Source organism: Spathaspora passalidarum, assembly GCF_000223485.1.
Source record: "Spathaspora passalidarum NRRL Y-27907 unplaced genomic scaffold SPAPAscaffold_4, whole genome shotgun sequence".
NCBI classification, from domain to species: domain Eukaryota; kingdom Fungi; phylum Ascomycota; class Pichiomycetes; order Serinales; family Debaryomycetaceae; genus Spathaspora; species Spathaspora passalidarum.
Window position 1 is genome coordinate 26,814 of NW_006767428.1, and position 23,293 is coordinate 50,106.

Below are 23,293 nucleotides of genomic sequence, written 5' to 3' on the forward strand. Positions count from 1 at the left end.
TACGATAATATTATGAATTGGATTTTTTATGATCACGCCTCATAAATTTTGCAATCTTTAGTAAAACAGCCATTATGGCCAGGTTTAGTATATAATATCAGCTATCTTTACCTGCTTCAAGTATGAACATTCCTTGTAATAATTATTAACTTATAACCAAACCAATGCAGCAAATTTTTCTCTTCTACATATTAGTATACCAAATACTTGCAACAGTGAATGCAGATCCCAGCACTGCTTCGTTCCTTCCTACTTATAGTTACGAAACAGAAGAATTTCCCTCTCCTTCAGGATGGAGCGATATGTGTCCTTACCCATTGGGGCAAACCTCATCACAACTTTCAACTTCTGATTTCACTGTGCCCACTCTATTAACTTTTGAATACAAGTACATTCTGCGTATTGTTGGTACCGAAGATGCATACGAAGTGATGATTGAATTTCAAATCGACAATTCAGTTGATCCGACGTATTTAGCGAAGATTTCCTTGAGTAATATAAAAGTCCCAGATTATTACACTATGGATTGGCAACTTATCTATGACAAGGGAATACCAGAGTTTGGTATACCCAAAATCGATTTAGTTGGTGATTCACCTTATCACTTTTTTGTAAAGTGGGTAATGGAAGTTCAAGATAATGGTGCCCAAATCTGCACTTCCGGATTCAATATTCAAATTGTTTGGGAGATACCAGTTGATGATGATATAAACCAGTATCTGATACCATATTACCATGGATGCCTGACCGGAGATTATCCGTTTCAGTGTTGGCAACTGGATTCAGAAGAAAGCGGAACACCAATTTCACCCGAAGATCCCCCGATTGGTACTGTTGATAGATCAAAAACAGATTTACCAGAAGCAATAAACTGTCCAAGAAGGTGGAAACTGCAAACTAGCATCTGTGATTTCCCTATTGGAGCCCAATCAAGTTCATTCAATTACCCAAAAATTGAAGTATTTAAATTTAATTCTATAAAGTGGATACAAGATGATTTATATGAGGTACTTTTTGAGATTCAGATTGCAAATTTATACCCCGTGAGTGCTTTAGAAGCAATTTATTTTGCTTGTTCCAAATCAGCAGATGGAAATATTGGATTTAATCCCTATTACTACCAGTATCCGAGTGACCTTCTCGGATATTCGCCTTACCATTTTTACTTTAAATACGTGATGAAAGTCCAATATATTGATGAATTTATTTGCACCACAGAATTCATGTTGCAATTTTCTTGGGAAGGAGGAAGAAATGCAGCATACTATCATGGATGCAATTCACCCGTTTTTCCTGACCAACCGGCAGATTTGCCACTTCAATGTTGGCAGGGCGAATGTCCCACTACTGAAGAGGCGTCTTCTGAATTTGAAACTGAATCTACAGTCGAGTCCATTGAATCTACAGTCGAGCCCACTGAATCTACAGTCGAGCCCACTGATTCTACAATCGAACCCACTGATTCTACAATCGAACCCACTGATTCTACAATCGAGCCCACTGATTCTACAATCGAACCCACTGATTCTACAGTCGAGTCCACTGAATCTACAGTCGAGCCCACTGATTCTACAATCGAACCCACTGATTCTACAGTCGAGCCCACTGATTCTACAGTCGAGCCCACTGATTCTACAATCGAGCCCACTGATTCTACAATCGAACCCACTGATTCTACAGTCGAGTCCACTGAATCTACAGTCGAACCCACTGATTCTACAGTCGAGTCCACTGAATCTACAGTCGAGCCCACTGATTCTACAATCGAGCCCACTGATTCTACAATCGAGCCCATTGAATCTACAGTCGAGTCCATTGAATCTACAATCGAGTCCACTGATTCTACAATCGAGCCCACTGATTCTACAATCGAGTCCACTGATTCTACAATCGAGCCCACTGATTCTACAATCGAACCCACTGATTCTACAGTCGAGTCCACTGAATCTACAGTCGAACCCACTGATTCTACAGTCGAGTCCACTGAATCTACAGTCGAGCCCACTGATTCTACAATCGAGCCCACTGATTCTACAATCGAGTCCATTGAATCTACAGTCGAGTCCATTGAATCTACAATCGAGAACCAGGAATCAGCAAGTGAGCCAGAGGTGTCAAGCATTCAAACAACCGAGACCACAACAGAGGAGGACTCAATTAGAACCGAGTCTGAACTAAAAATCACTGAACTAGAGGAATCTACAACTGATACAAACGAATTAACAAACTATTCAGACGACCCAACCTCTGAAACTCAAGAAGTCACTAGTGAAGCCAACAAAACTACAACAGAAACAGAAGAATCCACGGAGACACAAGATGCACCCAGCACCTATTATGAAGAAACAACCAGCGAACCGGAGGAAACATCTGAAGTAAGTGAAGAAACTAAACAATTGAGTACACAGCTCCAAACGGATGTTGTTGAAACTGGACCAACTATTGAACCAATGCAAGAAAGCAAAGAATCTTCAGATGCATCTAGTAAAATCGAGTATACTGTTGAAGAATCTATTACACTTACAGATGCCACAGTTGCAACTTCTGGGTCAACGGAACAGGCTATAAGTACAGAGCCGGGTCAAGGTTCTGAATCCGAACAAATTGTAGATACAAAAGATGAAACAATTCAAGAGCCAGAGACTACTCAATGGGAAACAGAGAGTAGAACAGAATCATACAATTATACAAGTAATCATCCAGAAGAGACTCTGCTGACAATCGAAGATGAAACGATTCAACCATTTAGTACAGCTTCAGAGACTGAGGACGGTACCACAGAAGTAGAGACTACAATGAATTCAGAAACCCAAGTCATTGAACAAAGCCAACAGTCTAGTTTCTTGGAAGAAGTGACTAATGATGCAAGTCAATCTCAAGAGTTTATTGAGCCATCTAAAGTGACATCTGAACTAAGAGATTACACAGAAGCAACTGCTGAACAAACAAGTACGACGACAATTCAAGATCTTTCTGAAACAGCAAGTGATACATTTGCAGAAGATCCTAAATCAGAGACATCAAATTTTACTCCTGCATCTTCTCGAGATCCAAATGAACCCGTATCTACAACAAAAACCAATATAGAATCCAAATCTACAACTGAATCAGATACAGAAATTATCTCTTCTAGTAGAATTCCAATTGAGACAAGCACAGAAAATATGACTACCGAATATTCTGAACAAGCCAATAAAACAGATTACAGTGTTATCACTCAGTCATTAGCTATAACTTTGCCATATTCAAGGACAAACACAAACCCATCAGTACAAAACACTATAGGGCAAGAGAGTACAACTACAATTAAAGGTTACATTGTAACCACCATAGTCACAATTGATACTACTGATGTTACAAATATTACTGATCCCACGGGATTCTCAAAACTATCAACCAGGTCACAGTTGACAAATACTTTGGATGTATCACATTTAACTATTAACCTGAATATCCCTGAACATAATCCAGGTGATCTTCCAGTAGGACAAAACCAACTAGATTACATTGAAGATCTTACTTTGTTTGAATATACCAGTACTGTTCCTACCACCATTGTATCAGATGGACAAGTACATTCATCATCTATTTTAGTTGTCTACACTACTACAGTTAGCGTATCTGAAGATCTTGAAGTAGCAAAGACATCATCAAATGGTGATACCAGTATTAGTCCAAACTCAAATGTTGAAGAGTTAGATAAAGTGCTTGAAGGAACTGGCTCTGATCTTAGAGGATTCAATATAATAGTTCTTATATATTTTATTTCCATTGTCATATTTCTTTAGATATAATGATAAAAATTTTGCCATTAAAAAAGGAAAACAAATTAGTACACTAGTAAAGCGATTCATTGGTATTACAAAATAGTATTTTGGAATTAGTTTCTAAAATGAGTGGGTGAATGTCTATTTGAAAATTCGATCTTGTGATAACTAGTCCAATATATGTACGATCATCTTACAACTTGTGTGGCTTCTGAGTTAGAAAGTACCGGTTTAGAAGATGATGCTGATGGTTTAGAAATAGTACAAACTGCTGAATGAAGAAACTATAGAAATTAAAGAACATGTAGAGGCCACAACCACTACTAGAAATGAGGAGTTCACTATTGTGATTGTTGCATAGAATAAACAGTTGAGGTGAGCTTAGTTGAGAACACTTCTGGAGCTAAGATGGTGAAAGTGGAAAGCCGTTGATTTCTTATTTTTTCGTATCTGATCCAAAGCTCCGAATGTGGCCCGGTCACCTCAGCTCTGGGAGGTAGTACGTACACATAGGCGGTGGTAGAGTAGGTTGCTATGAACCTTCGGATTAAACTCTTACTCTAACAGATTAGTTATAAGATTGACACGGTTATTATATATAAAAAAGAACAGGTTATAACCAGGTAGATCAAGAGCATATCCACATTATATAATATCTCTTAAAAGTGAAAATATTGTTCAATTCACCATAATCAATTACATTAGAGGAATAGCCCATTACCCAAAAATGTAACAGTAATACTATAATCTCATTCTGAAGGTAGCGAGCTGCACGTCCAAACCAATGGTGGGAAGGAATAGTGCAAGGTATGAGTCTACGTAACATTGCCAACATCTTAAAAGAACAACTTGGCCGCGCTACCAGACAGCAACATAAAAAGCAAAACAAAAAAAATGAAACTCCCCCCTACAAACAAAATACAGCTATAATTGTATCATTCAGCCATATCACCAATGCCATGACCCAATCACTATCAGTGATCCATTCGGGTAAATTTGTCAGTTTATCAGATGGCAATATCCTTACATTTTGTCCTTCATTAAACTTGTTATTTATATCCATGAATAAAACGTCATTATGGATCTATCGTACAAATGGAGAACGAATATATTCTATAAATAACAAGACACCAATACAAAGTATATGTTTTAATCAAGATTGGTTTGTCTGTGTTGGGCTAGATTCAAGTATTAAGATATATGATTGTGATGATGGGAAGTTGTTGCAGACACACACCAGTGAGAACGTTAAGTTGATTCAATGGACGAGCCTTCAACAATTAAGTGAACAATTGTATAATGTCGATGTTTTGGGCCAGATGCCCAAGTTGCCATTGGTAGAAAATAGCAGTTTGGATTACATGATAGTTGGTGATGACCATAGTGTTAACATTACATTTAATAATTTAACTAATGAAACTCAATTGAATACGAGCATATCACTACCAGATGGATGGATTCCAGTGTTACCCCCTCAAGGAGAACTATTTAAAGAGTTAATGTTTTTAATTAGACGTGATAATTCACACAGGTTGCTTTGCTTGTCGTATAACCTAGAAAACAAAACGTTGTTCCAAACGGTACTTGTCAAGTTAAGTCATTCAATAAATCTACTTCATTTCATACAGAAGAATCTCCAAGACTGCCATAAACATATTGAGTCAAGTTTTCAAATATTGGACCGGTTATTTGATAATTTACAAACTGAAATTGAAGAACCTTTAACTGTCCACTTGATCAATATAGCATTGACTAATTTAATTGATGAATCAACAAAAGATTATTGGTTAAACTCGATGGGTGAAAGGAATTACAAGAGATTGAGCAAAGCTATGAACCATATGTACGATGAAGTGCGTCAGGTTATGTTCAAATTTGTTATTACTAGTTTCGAACGATTGATCATATTACTTTCAGATTTGAAGGGTATAACTATTTGGTTGAACGACACGGAGGAACAGGATTTTGGGTTGAATTTGAATATTATTGAAGAGTTGATTAGCATGAGTACATCTTGGATTAAAACAAGCTATAGATTAATATTTGATATTCAAAAAGAACAAAAATTGTTTAACGAGTTTATGGCGTGGGTTAAAGGTTCAATAATAGACAAAATATCAGAAGAAGAGCTGACAGATCAAGATTTCTCGATTTGTGATATCATTAAATTCATTAATAATTTGTTGTTGACTAGTCTGCTTGGAAAATATTTTGAATTATGTGATTATTCTATATTAAAGTTTAAATCAGATATTAATCTTTTACATGATATTAAACAGATAAGTGGAAAGTTCAAATTATTGACAAGTAGTGTTAATAATTTCCATAGGTCGGTTATACATTTTGAAGAAACTATTCAAGTTGAACTTCCTCCATCACATTATAATCTCACATTACAGCAAGCACAAGGGGAATGGCTACTATGCTATATGGAGAGCTCTTCTTTAGGAATTAAGAACTTGACTCACAACAAAACACACATGTTGACCAATATCAAATCATACCAGTATAATAACAACTGCATATTTGCATTATCTGATGAATTAATTGTACTAGATATTGATTTCAATCAAACATCAATTGAAATACCACCGTTAACATTTGTTCCGGACAAACTTATCGTTACAAATGACTATTGTTTGTTTGCTGACTCGGATCGAAATTATTCAATTTGCTTGAATAAAAGTTAGTAAGTTTACTCATGTGATAAATGTTAGTATCCTTTTCATAGTAGTACTGGTGTTTTATATAGTCACGTAGAATCTTATAGATGTCATTATCTTGAATTATAAGGGTTTTCAGTCTTAATAATTTTATGATAGCTTTACTTGTGTTGTATTTATCCTGTTTTTTCTTATTGGTAATGTACTTGTAAAATATTGGATTTATTGGTGGTTGGGTATATGTCAAATCTATAAGTTCATCAAGTTTCTTTATCGATATTGGTTTTGTTTTATTAAACAATTTCTTGATATTAACTATGGTTTTCTTTAATTCTGAATCCATGGATTTGTGGGGTGGAGGTGTTCCATAACGAGTAGGTGCATAAATTGCTTCCATTGGAGGTACATGAATGTCTAATTTCTTCTTATTCTTGTTTAGAAATGAGTAAAGATGATCCACTTCTTGTAGTACTTGCTTAAGTTCACTTGTCTGATTGGAATATGTTCGAACCAATTCAAGTTTTCTAGAATCCTTTTCTTCATTCTTGATACTTGGTTGCATCCAATTTACGACCAGCAACTCTGGACTAGCGAGTCTTTCTTGATAATCACGTTTAATTGAATCGAGTTTGGTAACCTCGTCAATTAAATGTACACAGGGCCAATGCAATTTCAATTTTGTATAGGGATATAACTGAAACTTATACCACCAAGTGGGTAAGTCCTTCTTATAAAGTATATCCAATATCTCAGTAAGTTTAGCATTGTTTTCTTCTATTAAAATATCATCTAATAATTTATTCATTGATGTATAACTTGTTGTACGGTTACTGACATATTTGTATTTGGTTAGTTGCACTGCTTCATTTACTATTAACTGTGGAAGTGGCAATCGCCTTATTTTGGCTACAAGTTGTTTATATTGTCTTAGTATTGTTTTCATAACTAGCAGTTTGCTTACACAGACCAGATAAAATATCAAGGAAATTTTTACTATGTACTTTTTTAAGTTTGGTCGCGCTACCATTCCATGGCTTCCGAATAACCATAAAAGTGCTAGCCCCAGTGCCACCAGTGAACACATGATTCAATAATCTATTAAAGAACACACATCCAATGCACAATTCGCCTTTATAAACTCTAGAATGAAAACGATTAAGAAAAGCTCTTTTTTATAGTTATTTTCTTCTCGCTCATTTGTTTCTGGTGTATCGGCTAATTCTTATAATTTCACAAGTTGCTCTCTTTCAGAATCAAACATTCTATAAAAGTAAAGCAGCCTTTAATTAAGTGTACAATATTATCTGGAGCATATTTTAAATAGCCGATTTCCTATTGTTAATACAACCATACCAATCATATCGTGGCAACAATAACATAGTGGTTCTTTGAGACAGAACATGAAAGGTAACGACTGTAAAACCAATGGCTACACAGCACACCTCTATTCATCAAAAATATGGATATTATCACTAGCATTATGTCTCTATTTTGATTAATATCTCCTTTCGCTTCTGAACAATAAACTACCGAACTTATTGGAGAACTTCCACACCTGTGCTAGCAGTTGTCAAAGGATTTACTTACCGTTGTTTCAATCAAGGATGACTAATTAAATATATACAACTTTGTAAATATAATATACAAGCAGCTTGATCTTGAGTGAACTTCATGTAGTTCTTGAGTTTGACTCTATGGAGTGGCAGCAACAATTTGGTTGTAAAAAAAAAGTGTTACCGTGTTTAGATTTATAGTGGTGGAAAAAAGTCCTGTATAAAAAAATTCCAACTCCAAAAATTCAAACACAACAACTGTAATAAATTCAAAACAACACAGCAACTTATAGATAGCCAATTGAGGAGTATTCAATCATGGCTTTAGCTGAAACCGTGCTACGTAAAATCCACAAACTTGGATTGATCCCCAAAATCATCAAGTTCCTACCACTATGTTCATTCTTATTAGCCGTGTCCAGTATACTTTACTTAATTCTGTTGCCCATGGATGGTAATTATCGAAACACATATATATCTGAAAATGCGTTAATGCCAGCACAAGTCACTTCATATTTTAGAGAAAGTGAATGGAATATAGTTAGAGGATACCGTGAATCAATTACCAAGTTATCTGACCAAGATGTAAGTTCTAGAAACAAGATTCTTGAATCATGGCTTGAACAACTAGGATTGACTACTTCATACCATGTTAATGGCTTCGCTAATGATACTCTCTATGCAATTATGCATGCACCAAGAGGTGAAAATACAGAAGCAATGGCATTGGTTGTTCCTTGGGCCACCAGTGAAGGAAAGTATAATAGTGGTGCTATGGCCTTGGCTATGGGTTTGGCCAGATATTTCACAAGAATGTCAATTTGGAGTAAGAATATTGTGTTTGTGTTTCCACCAGATTCAAGAAAATCTCTACGATCATGGGTTGACGCGTACCATACGGATCTTGATGAAACCGCTGGTTCTATTGAAGCTGCGGTTGTGCTTGAATATGATGAGACATTGGGTGATTATTTTGAATTTATAGATATGTTTTATCATGGATTAAATGGACAATTCCCTAACCTTGATTTATTAAATACAGCCAATGTTATCAATTACCACGAAAATATCAAAGTTTCAATTGAAGGTATTGACAATAAAAACATTGATTATACTACCAGATTGTTAACTTTAGTTAAAGGTATCATCCTGTCTTGTTTGACTGGATTAACCCAAGAGAACACCAATGGATGTGAAGAATTTTCTGGTTGGCAGATCCAAGCAATTACTTTAAGAGCAAGAACCAAAGATAAAGGTGAAGAACATAGAGATATTACTCAACTTGGTAGAGTGGTTGATGGTACCTTCAGAAGTGTCAACAATTTGTTGGAAAAGTTTCATCAATCATTTTTCTTTTACTTGTTAATGTCTTCAAAGAATTTCATTTCAATTGGTACTTATTTACCTGCTGCAGTTATCCTAGCCGTTAGTCTTGCCATTAGTGCATTAAGTGCAATTTTAAGCATTGACAGAAACGAAGCCATATCTAATTTATCATTTATCTTGAGAACATTTACCTATGTAGAAATTGTCTGTTTAGGGTTGGCACTCAGTATCCCTAAGTTGGTAGCTACAAGTGAAGGAGATCAGGTTTCTGCAGTATCATTGCTCGTATTGCTGAGTTTAGGATTTCTTTCAGTGGGTTCTATATTTTTCAAGAAGAGATTATCCAAGACAATTACATTTTCATTGATTTCTTTGTCTTTATTGTTGATTAGTTTGTTGATTACTGCATTACTTATTGTTCATTTTTCGCTTGCATTAATGATTGGTATTTTAGTGTTACCCTTGACTTTTGTACCTACTTTAATGAACCAGTTTACAGGACAAGACTTTAAGGACAAGGCATACATTGGTACTATTATTTGTTTAATCGTTTCCAATCCTTTCTTTGTTGTATTAACAGCTGGAAATGTCTTGGGTAACGGCAGTGACTTATTTGAAGGGTTGGTGCTTGCATGGAACGATTTACAATGTTGGACTTGGCTCGTGGTTATCCTTGGATGGTTCCCATGTTGGATAGTCATAACTGGTTGTTTTATGTTCTACAAAATTGATATTGATGAACTTCTCAAAAAGAAGTTGCAATGAGTGAATACTATTAGTTATTACTATGTACAGTTGTGTAGGGATTATGCTTGTAAAGATTCTAAATCAATAACAATACCAGGACTTTGGAAAACATTTAAATGACATTTACCAACAGTGGTCTTCTTGGTAGCTTTAGGGTCGATTGATCCATAGATTGCCTTGGAAGCAGCATGAAGATTTTCCAAGATTTGAGCATCACTAAAATTACAATTACCAATAGTGAATTCTAAATGAACGTCTTTTTGTTTGAATGGGTATTGACCAGATAATTGAAACATTTTGCCAATATCATCAGTAACGGTTCCCTTCTTAACGTTTGGCATTAACCCTTTAGGACCCAAGGTTCTTGCTAATGGTTTTAATCTGTCAACGATTTCTGGCGTAGCAAATGCATGTGTTAAAGAATCAAGAGGAAGTTCTTTGGCCTTGATTTTTTCGATCAAGTCAACACCACCAACTAATTTAATACCTTGTTTAGTTAATTCTTCAATCTTGTCATTCTTGGTAGTGAAAACAATTGGTTCGAAATCAATCACAGGATTAGGGAATTGAATGTTACCATTGAGGGGATGGGCACCTTTATCTTGGCTGACTGCCATTTGTAATGTAATTTTTTGCTTGTGATTAGGTTGACCTACGGCAAATGCTCGTAAATATCTTAATGCTTGTGATACTGGCAAGTATAATGGATGGGTTTGTGGTGCGGTTTTATATTTTCTTTGTTTGAGTCTTTGTTGTTTTCGACTGGCCTTGACAGCAGCAGGGGCATTTGCTGTGAGGGAAGTAGAGAATGACCTCACTGGAAGTAACCTACTAGAACTAGGCAAACCTAACGATTTAAACATATCTTGGTGTACGCTACTAACAACTACTCGGTTAACTATATTGAAAATTTTTTCATATCAACCAACCAAGTTTTTTTTTTCTTTGGGGCGAGGGAATCATGTGATATATATCATGTGAGTGTCTGTGTTGTGTCTCAGTCATGTGACCCAGATCAAATGATACCTCATTGCAGTTTTGGTTGTTGCGCTGGAGCTAGATGCAGTAGCAAGCAAATCACACTATTGCTACAAGCACTTCGTATCGGCTATTTTCTGGGCAGTTTCAGATATAAGGGTCGCCACTTAGCAATTCCACTTCTTTTAAAGTTGCAATTGAATTCAACATCGAGGCGTGAGAGAACAAAAGAAAATCTGGACATGTTGCATTGAATCTGAAAAAAAAAGAACCATTTCTAGCCGTATTCGAACTTTTTAAGATGAGTTCCAACCGAGATGGGGTTGGCAACTATAACCGTATGTATACTTAAAAATAAATTCATGTCAAATAGGGGTCCAGTTAAGTAACACAAACCTAACGTAACTAGTTTATACAATATAGCAATTTCATAACTGTTATTATGAATCGAACATAGAAGACTTTGTTCATGCATGGAAGTTTTCCGCCATGCATTATTATACATGAAATTAGTCCCGTTTCTTTTTTTTTATTGTGCATTATTTTTCCGATAGATTTTTTTTTTTTTTTGCTACTCCGTTATTGAAATTACGAATTAGTAAGATTTATCTTTATAAGTCACCTGTTTTCCTCAAGCACAGCAATCGAATGAATCAACAGTAGAATACATTCGGTCTTTTTTTACCTATTGGCTTTACATATCAACAATGAGAGGTGTAAATAAGTTTACACCAAATTATCCATCACCGTTAGCATTATCACAACAACAAATAGCTCCACCCAAGATACGACAGCATGAACCAGAACCAAACAACAACAATATACCGCCGGATTTGTTCAATCTATTAACGACATTCCCATTGTTTAAGAAAGCGCCAAAGTCATTCCATACCAAAATCTCGACTCAACTCAAACTCATGCAGTACCATCCACAAGCATTTATTATAAAAAAGGGAGATCCCAGTTACTCAATGTATTGGATACTAAAGGGAACCGTCGGGATCACATCTACTGATGGTGAATCAGTGTATGCTGAGTTAAGTTCCGGCAGTTTCTTTGGAGAAATCGGAATATTGTATAACAGACCAAGGACAGCAACTGTAATTGCTAGAACCAAAGTGCTTGTCGGGGTGTTAACTGCAGATGCCTTAAACTTAGTTCTTCGTGACTATCCTTTGATTGAAAGAAGAATTAGGGAAGAAGCACAAGAAAGATTATCAATGCAAGACAAGAAGGATAGAGAACAACATATACATAGCAATTTACGAGTGGTAACGCCCAAAGATAATTCACTGATGTTAGCCGTACAGGCTAGTGCCGTGCCTGGCCCACAAATCCCTCCTGGTGCAACAAGTGTATATGACGAAGACATTTCTATTCAAGAGTTCATAAAGACCTTGCCATTATTCCAAAATCTTCCCCAACATATAGTCCATCAACTAGCATTACATGTTGAACCCATGGTTGTTAATTCTTTCGAATATATTTTAAACCAAGGTGACGATGAAAACTGCAACATATACTTTATAGTTAGCGGAGAGGTTGAAGTGTTATACAGAGGAGTACAAGAAAGTATTGAATTCCCCTTGGCTAGATTAAATGCTGGGAACTATTTTGGTGAAATGTCCTTTTTGAAACATTTACAAGGTGTATCATCCTCAAAGAGGACAGCAAGTGTTAGATCAATTATAAAATGTGAACTAATGATTGTTAAATCCGAATTTTTGATTAAATTATCCAAGAAATACCCTAATATAGTTGAAGATATGAAAAAATTGGCTGAAGAAAGAGCCAAGTCCAACGAAACACCGGTTGAATCTCAAGATAGTTTGTTTAGACCTAATTGGAACTTTACAAGACTGGTTTCACCTATTTCAAGATCACCTTCACCCGATTTAAGACGTGGATCTACTGCCACTGCCGTCACCGTTGCCACATCAATTGATGAGCCTATTCCAAAAAAGAGAAAACTTCTGGAAACTCCTACACCTACATCATTAAATAATTTCCAAAGTTTCCATGCTGTGCCCAAGCAGATTCCATATATACCCATGCAAAAGCGTATTCACCTTGCTAGAAGAAGGAAATCGTCCGTCTTGGCATCTAATGAACCATTACCTGATAAAATTTTATTAAAGGTATTTGGATACTTACCACTTCCCACATTAATGAAACTTAGAATTGTTTCGCAAAAATGGAGATACTTATTACTGACATTTGATTATCCGGTTCTTGATTTGACGCCTTGGAATACTTCCATCACTGATGACGTATTATGTACAATTATCGACTTTGTCAAAACAAGACCAAATGTCATTGACATATCCAACTGTTTTCACATTACTGATGAAGGATTCTCGTACATGATTAATGAAATAGGTATGGGTGGGAAGATTACTACGATTAGAATGAAATCTAACTGGGAAATCAGTGGCATGGCAATCATGGATTTGAGTGTTCCTAGTGTTGGACAACATTTACAGGAACTTGATTTGAGTAATTGCCGTAAAGTAAGAGATAATGTAATTGAGCGGTTATTAGGGTGGGAAGAGCCGGATGAAGAAGTTGGGTGTAAAAATTTGAAAATATTGAACCTTGGATATTGTAAACACTTAACTGATGCCACTATGAATCATATTGCTCAACAAGCACACGAGAGGCTTGAAAGCTTGGATTTAACAAGATGTACCACAATCACCGACCTTGGCTTTGAATACTGGCAGTATAAACCATTTCCTAATCTTAAAAAGCTTTCACTTAAAGATTGTACCTACCTTTCTGACAAAGCCATATATGCGATTGTCAATCTGGCCAAGAATTTAGAGATCTTGAACTTAAACTTCTGTTGCAACTTAACTGATATCTCAATTGAAATACTAAGCATCGGTTGCCCTAATTTACGTGAATTGGATTGTTCGTTCTGTGGTCTGGCCATCAGTGATTCAAGTTTAGTCACCATATCCATGAATTTACAAAAATTAGAGAAGTTGGTATTGAAAGGATGCGTAAGAGTTACCCGAGCCGGTATAGACGCGTTATTAAGTGGAATATCCCCTTTGAGTTACCTTGATATCAGTCAATGTAAGAATGCACATATTTATCCTGGAAATTATCCCGCTCAACCATTGAAAATTAATCCACATACCAAAACAGCATTTGTGACTGCGGGACCTTATAGAAATATTATCGAAATAGTAGTATAAACTTCTATGTAATGATTAATGAAAAATATAAAAAATGTATTATTACGATCTTTTCTTCTTTTTCTTGACCTTATCTTCAAAGTCAATAGCCAGGATGGGTATACCTTTAGATTTCAAGATTTCTATGATTAAAGGACCATGAGGCCCTTGCACTTGGACTTCGGTGATGGCAGGGTTGTGCACTGCTTGTCCAATTGTTGAACTTCCTGAACATTTGTTACGTAATTCTTCGGCAAATGCACCCGGTTTAATATAAAATTTCTCAAAATTAGAAACACGGGTAATTATCTTTCTACCAATTTTCATTTCAGTAACAATGTTGATTTTTGGAGGTTCTCCTTTGAATATTTCCGATTGACTAGCAGAAGCAATTTGGTAATATGGCGAGAAATTCTTCTGGAAGTCTCTGAAAGCTTGGTCTCTTGGAATTGGAGTACCAAGTGGTTTATTGACTATTTTAGATATTATATCGTCCAAGTTTATCGATTTTGGGTTTGAAGAAACTAAATTGAATTTCTTGACATAAGTTTCAAACATCCCTCTCAATTCACTAGCAGTGTAAATCGCATCATATTTCAAATCAAGCTTGTTAAAGAACATTCTAGCTTTGGATGTAGGTTTATAAAGCAATGAAATTTTCATATCATTCTTATTTTTTTCTTCTTGGTTCGATTTTGGTTTATTAATCTTGTGAGGTTCAAAACTTTGTATAATTGGTGATTTTATATCCATCAATTTGATAATTGTGAGATCATCATCTTTACCTTTTGTGTCGAGGTATTGTAATTTTGTCATTGCCTTGAGAAACTTGGCAGTTTTCTTCCATGATGTTTGTTTGATATTGTAGTCAACATCTTTGGGAAGGTTTTTGTATATGTACATGGACATGAATTTTGACGAAGGAATTGGAAGTTCGACAGTTTCAAGTTTGATTGTTTGGAAAAGTGATCTAATAAAGAAGTTGTCTATTTCCTCTATTGTGAGTTTAGCTACTTCTTCTGTGAGCTCTTCTATTGGAGAATTTTCATATGCTTCTTCTACAACTGGCGTTTCATCACCTTCAGGTAAAAGCGTGTCCTCTCTTGTTGAATCAAATGGAGTTTCAGGTTGTTCTTCTTCTTCTTTTGGAATTTCGGTATTAACACTTGCAGGAATTTCCACGTCGATTTCTTTATTAAACTTGGCCAATCCGTCAGAATAAGTATGAATTATTTCCACGGCAACCCCAGACTTTCCAATCACACGATCATACACAGTCATATCCTCAAGTAATACACCCACAGCCATAACCACACCTGGTTTAGAATCACTCACTACACCAACAATAGCGCCTTTCTTTAATCTAGGATCAAAAGGTGGTATTGTTCCTGGAATCATCAAGTCTGCACCACCCGCTATAATGTCAATAACATGAGGATGAGTTTTAATTTGCGGGAGCAAGAAAGGACATTTCCATAATGTATACACTGTAGGATATATTGATCCATCTCTTGGTTGGAAATAAGTAGGAATTTCTTGTTCTGAAAAGTAGATTACACCTGAAGTGAATTGAGTTTTAAACGTTGCCTTTTTAGATGTAGTTGGTACAAGCTCTGATTGAATTGGCTTAGGCAATGAAGGAACCGAGTAGAGTTGGACCACTTGTGCAAGTAATTTCTTGCGATCACTGGACTTTATATTAGCTGATGCCTTCACTTGTGGGTCTTTCTTAAACATGTTTGGTGCTACTTTTACAACCAAACCAGGATAGTAGAAAGAAGTGAAAAATAAAAGTGTAAGTAGTGAATCAAAGAACCAAACAGAAAAAAAAAAAAAAGTGTTGCCAAATAGTTTGAGTTGTTGTTCATTTAGTGTCAGTACCAACCAATGAGTGAACACGAAAAAGAGCCTAGTGCAGTCAAGGAAGAACAAAAGGTTGAAAAACAACAACCAGAGGATTCTCCTCTTGTCATATCATTGGAATCAAAAATTATCACCAAGACACGTACTATCATTGCTGTCATTATATTCTCCACCATCATTTTATTGGGAATACCCTTATTTATTGGAACCACTACCATTCATAGGGCTCATTTACCAATTGATCAAATCAACCAGTTTGATTACAAGTCACAATTACATTTTAAGATTCCTGTGAGTTTGTCAACCGATGAAGGTATCACCGCAGGAAATCAACAAGTATATGATCAACAATTGAGAACACGGTATCCTGATCTTAACATATGGTCAATTGAAATTGTCAATTCCATCAACCCTGACAATTATCAGGTTAAAGTTCATTTAGCTAATAAACCAAGCTACGAAATCTCCTTATATGATAGACAAATTGATGTTTTTGTTGACAAAGACACCAATGTGGATGAGTACATTTCGCTGATTTTATATGATTCAATTTTCAAATATGAATTAGATAACCTTGAATCCAACGATCATGCAACTGTCGCATTCCCATACTCATCTAAGTTTAATCTTGTATTTTCATTATTGGTTGAGAATGGGAATCCAACATCTTGGGAAATTGAACAAGCACTGGAAAAGCTCCAAAAATTGTTGATTTCATTCAATCATATTTCCAATTTTACAATTACATCTCAAGTTCAATATTACTCTAAATTATCTAAGAAATATCAAAAGGGAAGTTCCAGTTATATTCTTCCCGAGACTGATTTACCTACATTTATAAATTTCGGTGATTGGAATCTTGACAATTATGATATTAACCCAACTATGAACTTTTTACTTTATTTCCCAGAATCAAATTATGAAGGTATTCCATTAATTATTGAAAACACTACTACAAATTCATTCTTGATCCCTCAATGGGGTGGTGTGGCTATTTTCAATAAAGACAAGCCAATCTTGAAGACAGATGCAAAATTATCCTCTAGTGATCTTGAGCCTATCATGAATATCTTTGCTTCACAATTATATCAATTATTAGGGGTTCCACCAACACCAAAAAACCCAACTATCAGAATCGATTCTCTTTCTAGATTATTGGTTGTTTCAAACATCAAGAAATCCTTAGATAATTTAGTATCCTTGGTCAAAATTTCAGATACTTTAAATGAAATTTCCATTCCTGACGAAACTAAAGAATCGGCAGATACATCGTTAGAACAAATCAATCAGGCTATTGAGTTAGTGAAACATGGAAAGTTTCAGTTTGCCACTACAAGTAGTTCAAAAGCGTTGGTTGCATCTGAAAGGGCATTTTTTGAAAAAAAAATGGTTCAACAAGCTTATTTCCCTAGTGAACATAAACTAGCTGTTTTCTTACCATTGTTAGGTCCAGTTTGTTCTATTTTGTTATTTGGTGTTTTGAAATTAATTGCTGATTTTAAAAAGGCAAAAAGAGAAAAGAAGAAGCAAGAGTAGTTACTCTAAAAAATATATATTCTTCTATTACTCGAGCAGCCCCCGCGTAGAGAAAAAGATTGGCTTAGCCTAAAAGTTGATCGGCGGTATCAAGAATTGACCGTTCAATACCAATAAAATCAAACCCAAGAATCCTATTAGTCTTGGAATTATCATACCTTGGAACCATTAATTTATAAATTCGTTCGTTCTTTGATAAATTTCCTGGTGGTATTTCGACATTAACGAAATGGTTACTAATGATATTTGCAATTTTATCAAATGTAAAGTTCTCTGTTGCCACCAACAATCTTTGTCCCCTTGCTTCATCACTTTCAAATGCAACTATATGAGCGCGAGCAACATCTCTTATATCGGCGAATATATTGCCAAACTCAGGAATATCGTCGTCTTCGGTCAATGTGAGTACAGTATTTACCATTTGCATAGAAAGATTTAATTTAGACTTATCTTTAATTCCGTAGGCTTGCGGACCAAAACAATAAACCGGAGCAACTACGGTAATATCAAAAGAAGGGGTCTGTTCCTTCATAAATTCCCATGCGGCTAATTCGGCATATTTCTTAGATCCAAAGTATCCATTTATTGCACTGGTATTCTTGCTTTGTTCGTAGCTTAGAGGGCTCCAGCTATCTTCATTATAAACTGTGTCACTATCAAAATATTCATTAAATCCAAATATTGCTCCAGCAGAACTTGTAATTACTACCCGTTCCATTTGTGGTGCGTATCTCTTTATTGCTTTTAATGCACTGATTGTTCCATCAATCGCAGGTCTTAGTAGGTCATTCTCATTATCTTCAACTTCAAATGTTACTGGTGAAGCGGTATGTAAGAACACTGTTATTTCTGGATGTTTTAGAAGCACTTCATAGAATGCATGCTTATGAGTAATTATTGGAATAACTATGTAGGAAAAATTTTCATCCTTGACTGAATTAGTTAGCTGTTCTCCCTTGGCATGGGATCTAACTGATCCAATGACTTTGTATCCTTTTACTAGCAATTGTTTGATTATATGCTGAGCAAGGTACCCATTAGCACCAGAAATAAACACTGTAGTTGTGGTCATTTTTCTACATATATATGATACGTGTTAAATAGGTTGAAAGGTTGAGATCAGAACTTTTCCTTTTTATAGTTTTCCTTCAGGCATCTCTTCTTAAATGAATGAAGGATGGTTGCAAAAGTAGCACGATTTTTTTTTAACACACATTGTCAAGTAATACCTAACCTAGTAAGTCCGAGGTCTTATCTATGCACAGAAGATAATATGCTTGCTATACCAAGAGCCGGAGATATACTTAGGAGGGTAATGTCGCCAAGGTTGTAAACAAGAATCCTGTGATTTTTTACTATTCCCCAATTCGGTAAATCGCATCAAAACTTACTAAATATAGTAGCAAGTGTGATTTAGGTCGTTAAGTAACGAGTATTTTTCCAAAGATGCAAATATAACTTGATACACTGATCTGAAACAAAAAAACTTTTACCGCTTGTATCTTATTTCCTTATTCAAGTCTTTACAATAAAACGTTAATCTTTGAAAACGAAGACAATAGTTTTGTAATGTTGTTACAAAAAAAAAAACCTCCTCCCCCCAGCTAAAGTTATGTAAAAGATTACACGTATTACCCGTAAATATTACACATACAAGTAAGCTACTGCCAAAAGTTTAACCTTATATTCTGGAACATTGCATACTAAAACGCATTGACATATTTTTTGAAGCAATGTTCGTCAAATAATTTCCTAAAAATGAATAACTTGTTAATTCAAGTAGATCTTTTGATAAATCAAATTCCCACTAAATACAGCATATTTACCATTAAATTAAATGAACACACTTATGGATACACATGATTATACCATTCAAGTAATATTATCTTAATCAAGAGTACAAGCTTGCTATAATGTGGATAAATAGACTATTGTGTTTCTTCGCTGTAAAAGCTTTATAAAAGTTCGTATACATGAATTTAAATTTACCTTTGTTACTTCACACTGTCATTTGTTCCTCATTCAATTGCAAAACCACAATTGTTAATACTACTGAGGTAGTTGAGCTAATTAAACAACGAAAACGGTTATTGAAACATATTAAATTGGTAATGTTTCTGACATTGCATATTATTCTCGTGTTCCTGAATATGAAAAGGAATTTTTTGACTTTTTAGAGAATAATACGCATGAGTTCCCTAGATTGAAGCATATTCTTGCAACTTCTCTACATCATAAAATATTAAGAGAGATGAGTTATAAAGACCAATGAATTGATACAAAGCATCAATTCTATTTAATGGCGTCTATTTCTCAATCAGGCAATCAATTAACTTCCCCAGTTTAATTTATTGTGTGTAAATGTTTGAATTTTAGATGAAAATGAGAAAAATAGTTTCATTGCAAGGCAGAATTCTAGTCAGAGTGGGCTCTGACGAATGAGAGACTGCCTAAAATTATGGAATTCCATATAATAGTACTATATGGAGTTGAATATAAATATCATGATGTTTCTCCCTTTTTATACAAAGAGTATATTTTTAGGAATAGAATGAATTTATATGTTGTTTGTTATAGTAAAGTTTTGGACGCTACCAAATAATTAGTTAACCTAAACACCGACAACCTTACAATATATCAGGCACCAATTGATTAGGACAAGCACACATCCGATTTCTCAATCAGTAAATCGTGCATATTATCTCAGTATTTTGATCTATAAACTTGTAGAGGGTGAACAAGTTTTCAATTGATAAGACTCCTATCATGCAACTAATGACAACCAATCACACACAGAAGAGGGATTACCCGATGATATCTTTAACAAAATAACGAGTCAGCTTAATCAGAAGCATAAATTTGCAATAATGTTGATGAATAAGCAATTGTATCAAATGGCTGTTTGAAATTTATATGAAAAGGTCTATGTGAATTCTAATGATCCTTTATTAATTAATACTGAAGTGTGCAATGAATTCAATTGTAAATGCTCCATTATCAATAATACTGTTACCATTCTTGAAATACTCGTTGAACGCAAACATTTAGCCAGGCACATTGGATTGATTATGTTACTGAAGGACTCAAACATTTTAGTTTTCAGAACAGTATTTATAGAGATGAACTACGACTGGATACGATTAAGTTCAGAAAATCTGTCAAGTAGAGTTGAGGTTGATGTCTGAATCTCAAATTTCCCAACAACATTACCATCCCCCAAAGAGGAGAATTATACCATAACCAGTATGACTCTTCTATTACCTGATTCGGTTAACAAATATGATTTATCAATAATTCCATATTTAAATAGACTCAACACTGTTAATATGAAAGAGATTTTTGCTGATGAATTTAGATTCTTAACTTCTAAAATCACTCAACCTTTAATTGTTAATCATTGAAATTTAATGAAGAAATCATTAACATTGATTTCACAGACTTGGAAAATGTATTCAAATTGGAAGAAATGATATTGTTGGAATTTTAAGACCACCTACCCTTGATGATCGAACAGAGGAACAATTAGAATGGCTATTCAAAAACTTGACAACTTTGAGACATTTGTATTTATTATCATGTCTGTTTACAACAGCTGACCCATGCAGATTATTTTCCATGGACAGCCAGAACACCTTAGCCAGTTTGTCATTTGGTTCCTATAAACATAGCAGTGCATTGGGAATTCCAAAATTAAGTTGGAAACATGAGAAATCCCTTGAATGGATTTTCATGGCGCTTGATTTTGTTCCTGTTTTTACGCTTGTTGGTGAATTTGATTGGATTTGTCGATAATTTCAGCATGATTTGGATTTGCATAAAAATTATGAGCAAATAGTTATTAAATTATTAGGTACGGATACAAATAGGTTTCCTCTATATTGTTATATCCAAATGTCATTATCGAGTTGAAAAGCAGCCTGGCGTTGAATTTAATTTGGTTTTGATCAATTTCTAGAGGATATTTCTAGTATTTATCTTCTATATAGAATCACCATGTAACTGAGAGAAAGGACATATTAAATACATTTTAAGAAATGGTAATAGTTGTAACTGAAAGTATATTTATGTTGCAAAACAAAATGCAAACCAAATGTGATCTCCCCACCATCCCACAATTTGAAAGTTTAGGAAATTATTGTCTTAGCATAACTTCCTAAAATTTTTAAACATATAACTCAACAAATCTGGTTGGAAAATTATCTCCATCAATGGAACCACTACATCATCCTAATGCCTTGTATTCCTTCAAAAAATAAAGCTTCTACAATTTTTAACTTGCCGGATGAAATAATCAACATCATTTTGTCATATGTTAATCAGAAACATAAAATGTCTCTAATGTTAACCAATAAGAGAATGTATCATGTTGCTGTTAAAAGGTTATATCAATTAATCTATGTTGAAATGGGTATTCTAATCAATACTGACATCTGTACTTCGTTTAACTGCAAGTACACTGTTACCCAATGTGGTTTAAAGCTATTGAATCAACGCAATGAATTGTTGCAGCATGTAAAATTGATTGTGGTTCAGAATTATGAGACATACAATTATTATATTACACTTTGGAATGCAAAGAAATATGACTGGATTCAATTATGCCCTGAAAAGTTATATTTGGGTTATCACCTTCACAGTTATGATAGAATTGAAATTGCATTCCTTGCTTTGATAATAAAGTATTTTCTTCCTTCGCCACCAGTTCTTGAAAATGACGATTATACTATTACAAGTATAGTAATTCCATTGTGCGATACGTTTGTTGATGAGCTTGATTTGTCAATTATTCCTTACTTAAAACGTCTACAAAGAATAAAATTCCAAATGGTTTGGGGAAATGAATTAACATTAATAAAGTCTAAATTTAGCCATTGCCTAAATATCACATGTTTATCACTACAATTCCTGTTACTCAATCATCCAGAATTCGAATGTTTAATTGATATCATTAACTTGGATGCAGTGACCAGCCTAGAATTATTCATAGATAATGTGTTACACGTAGTTGTTCAACAACTCTATTTTGACTGGTTGATTGCACATTTACCCAATCTAAACAGTTTTTTAGTGCGTTCGAATATGGCCAAGAATATACACAATGTGTGTAGTCTCATTATGGAGAACACATTGAGTAGATTAGTCATTCTTTCTGAGGATTTTACTCCATCTGAAGTTTGGGAGCAGGTCAAGAAACAAGAGCAAACAATTGAACAGCTATTTATTGGAAGATGCAACATTGACTTTACCCTCAACTACCTTGATCGAATTTTCAAAGTAACAGAAAAAGATAACGATCGCAGGCTAACTTATGAAAGCATGATAGCTGGATTCTTGGGAGATGATACGTCGAGGTATCCCCAATTATCTAATATAATTGTTTATGGTTGTGATTATGAAATATCTCGCTCAAATTCTAGTTTCAAAGTTAACCCGCTTAACTACTAGAGTTCTCTTCCAAAATCAGAATATTTATGTAAAAATCTGTTTGATGAATTTAAAAATAGTTTGATAGACTTAGGTAGGCTATTTACCATCCCTGATTTCATATTTCAATCAAAACAAAATAGGTCAAAAAAAATAAGAACTTTTTTACAATTATAAATGAAGTAACGCAAAAAAAGTAATAGTTCCAAAATGGAATACCCAAGAGTGCAACTTCATAGAGCATATCTATAAAA

The 23,293-nt window shown here is 34.7% G+C and overlaps 8 protein-coding genes across 8 annotated transcripts; 5 read left to right on the forward strand and 3 right to left on the reverse strand. All coding sequences in view use genetic code 12, as the record gives it.

Annotated features, from left to right (window-relative positions):
* Window positions 1-4,699: 4,699 nt before the first annotated feature.
* On the forward strand, window positions 4,700-6,593 carry SPAPADRAFT_61013 (anaphase promoting complex subunit 4; the record flags this gene model as incomplete). The annotated part of the gene is made up of 1 exon (XM_007375121.1): window positions 4,700-6,593. The coding sequence occupies one exon, from the start codon at window positions 4,727-4,729 to the stop codon at window positions 6,455-6,457; it is 1,731 nt and encodes a 576-aa protein (XP_007375183.1).
* Window positions 6,594-8,253: 1,660 nt separating this feature from the next.
* On the reverse strand, window positions 8,254-10,949 carry SPAPADRAFT_61015 (mitochondrial 54S ribosomal protein uL1m; the record flags this gene model as incomplete). The annotated part of the gene is made up of 1 exon (XM_007375122.1): window positions 8,254-10,949. A coding segment is annotated over one exon (619 nt), but the record flags the coding sequence as incomplete, so codon positions are not given.
* Window positions 8,302-10,074, forward strand: SPAPADRAFT_50520 (GPI-anchor transamidase subunit; the record flags this gene model as incomplete). The annotated part of the gene is made up of 1 exon (XM_007375123.1): window positions 8,302-10,074. The coding sequence occupies one exon, from the start codon at window positions 8,302-8,304 to the stop codon at window positions 10,072-10,074; it is 1,773 nt and encodes a 590-aa protein (XP_007375185.1).
* A 792-nt stretch (window positions 10,950-11,741) lies between the features above and the next one.
* SPAPADRAFT_139644 (uncharacterized protein) lies at window positions 11,742-14,237 on the forward strand (the record flags this gene model as incomplete). Its single annotated transcript, XM_007375124.1, has 1 exon — window positions 11,742-14,237. One exon carries the CDS (start codon window positions 11,742-11,744, stop codon window positions 14,235-14,237), a length of 2,496 nt encoding a protein of 831 aa, XP_007375186.1.
* Window positions 14,238-14,279: 42 nt separating this feature from the next.
* SPAPADRAFT_138999 (uncharacterized protein) lies at window positions 14,280-15,953 on the reverse strand (the record flags this gene model as incomplete). The annotated part of the gene is made up of 1 exon (XM_007375125.1): window positions 14,280-15,953. The coding sequence occupies one exon, from the start codon at window positions 15,951-15,953 to the stop codon at window positions 14,280-14,282; it is 1,674 nt and encodes a 557-aa protein (XP_007375187.1).
* A 102-nt stretch (window positions 15,954-16,055) lies between these two features.
* Window positions 16,056-18,687, reverse strand: SPAPADRAFT_152113 (SDR family oxidoreductase; the record flags this gene model as incomplete). The annotated part of the gene is made up of 1 exon (XM_007375126.1): window positions 16,056-18,687. The coding sequence occupies one exon, from the start codon at window positions 18,685-18,687 to the stop codon at window positions 17,680-17,682; it is 1,008 nt and encodes a 335-aa protein (XP_007375188.1).
* SPAPADRAFT_61017 (uncharacterized protein) lies at window positions 16,085-18,060 on the forward strand (the record flags this gene model as incomplete). The annotated part of the gene is made up of 1 exon (XM_007375127.1): window positions 16,085-18,060. A coding segment is annotated over one exon (1,402 nt), but the record flags the coding sequence as incomplete, so codon positions are not given.
* Window positions 18,688-21,944: 3,257 nt separating the features above from the next.
* Window positions 21,945-23,178, forward strand: SPAPADRAFT_66599 (uncharacterized protein; the record flags this gene model as incomplete). The annotated part of the gene is made up of 1 exon (XM_007375128.1): window positions 21,945-23,178. One exon carries the CDS (start codon window positions 21,945-21,947, stop codon window positions 23,058-23,060), a length of 1,116 nt encoding a protein of 371 aa, XP_007375190.1.
* Between the last annotated feature and the right edge of the window lie 115 nt (window positions 23,179-23,293).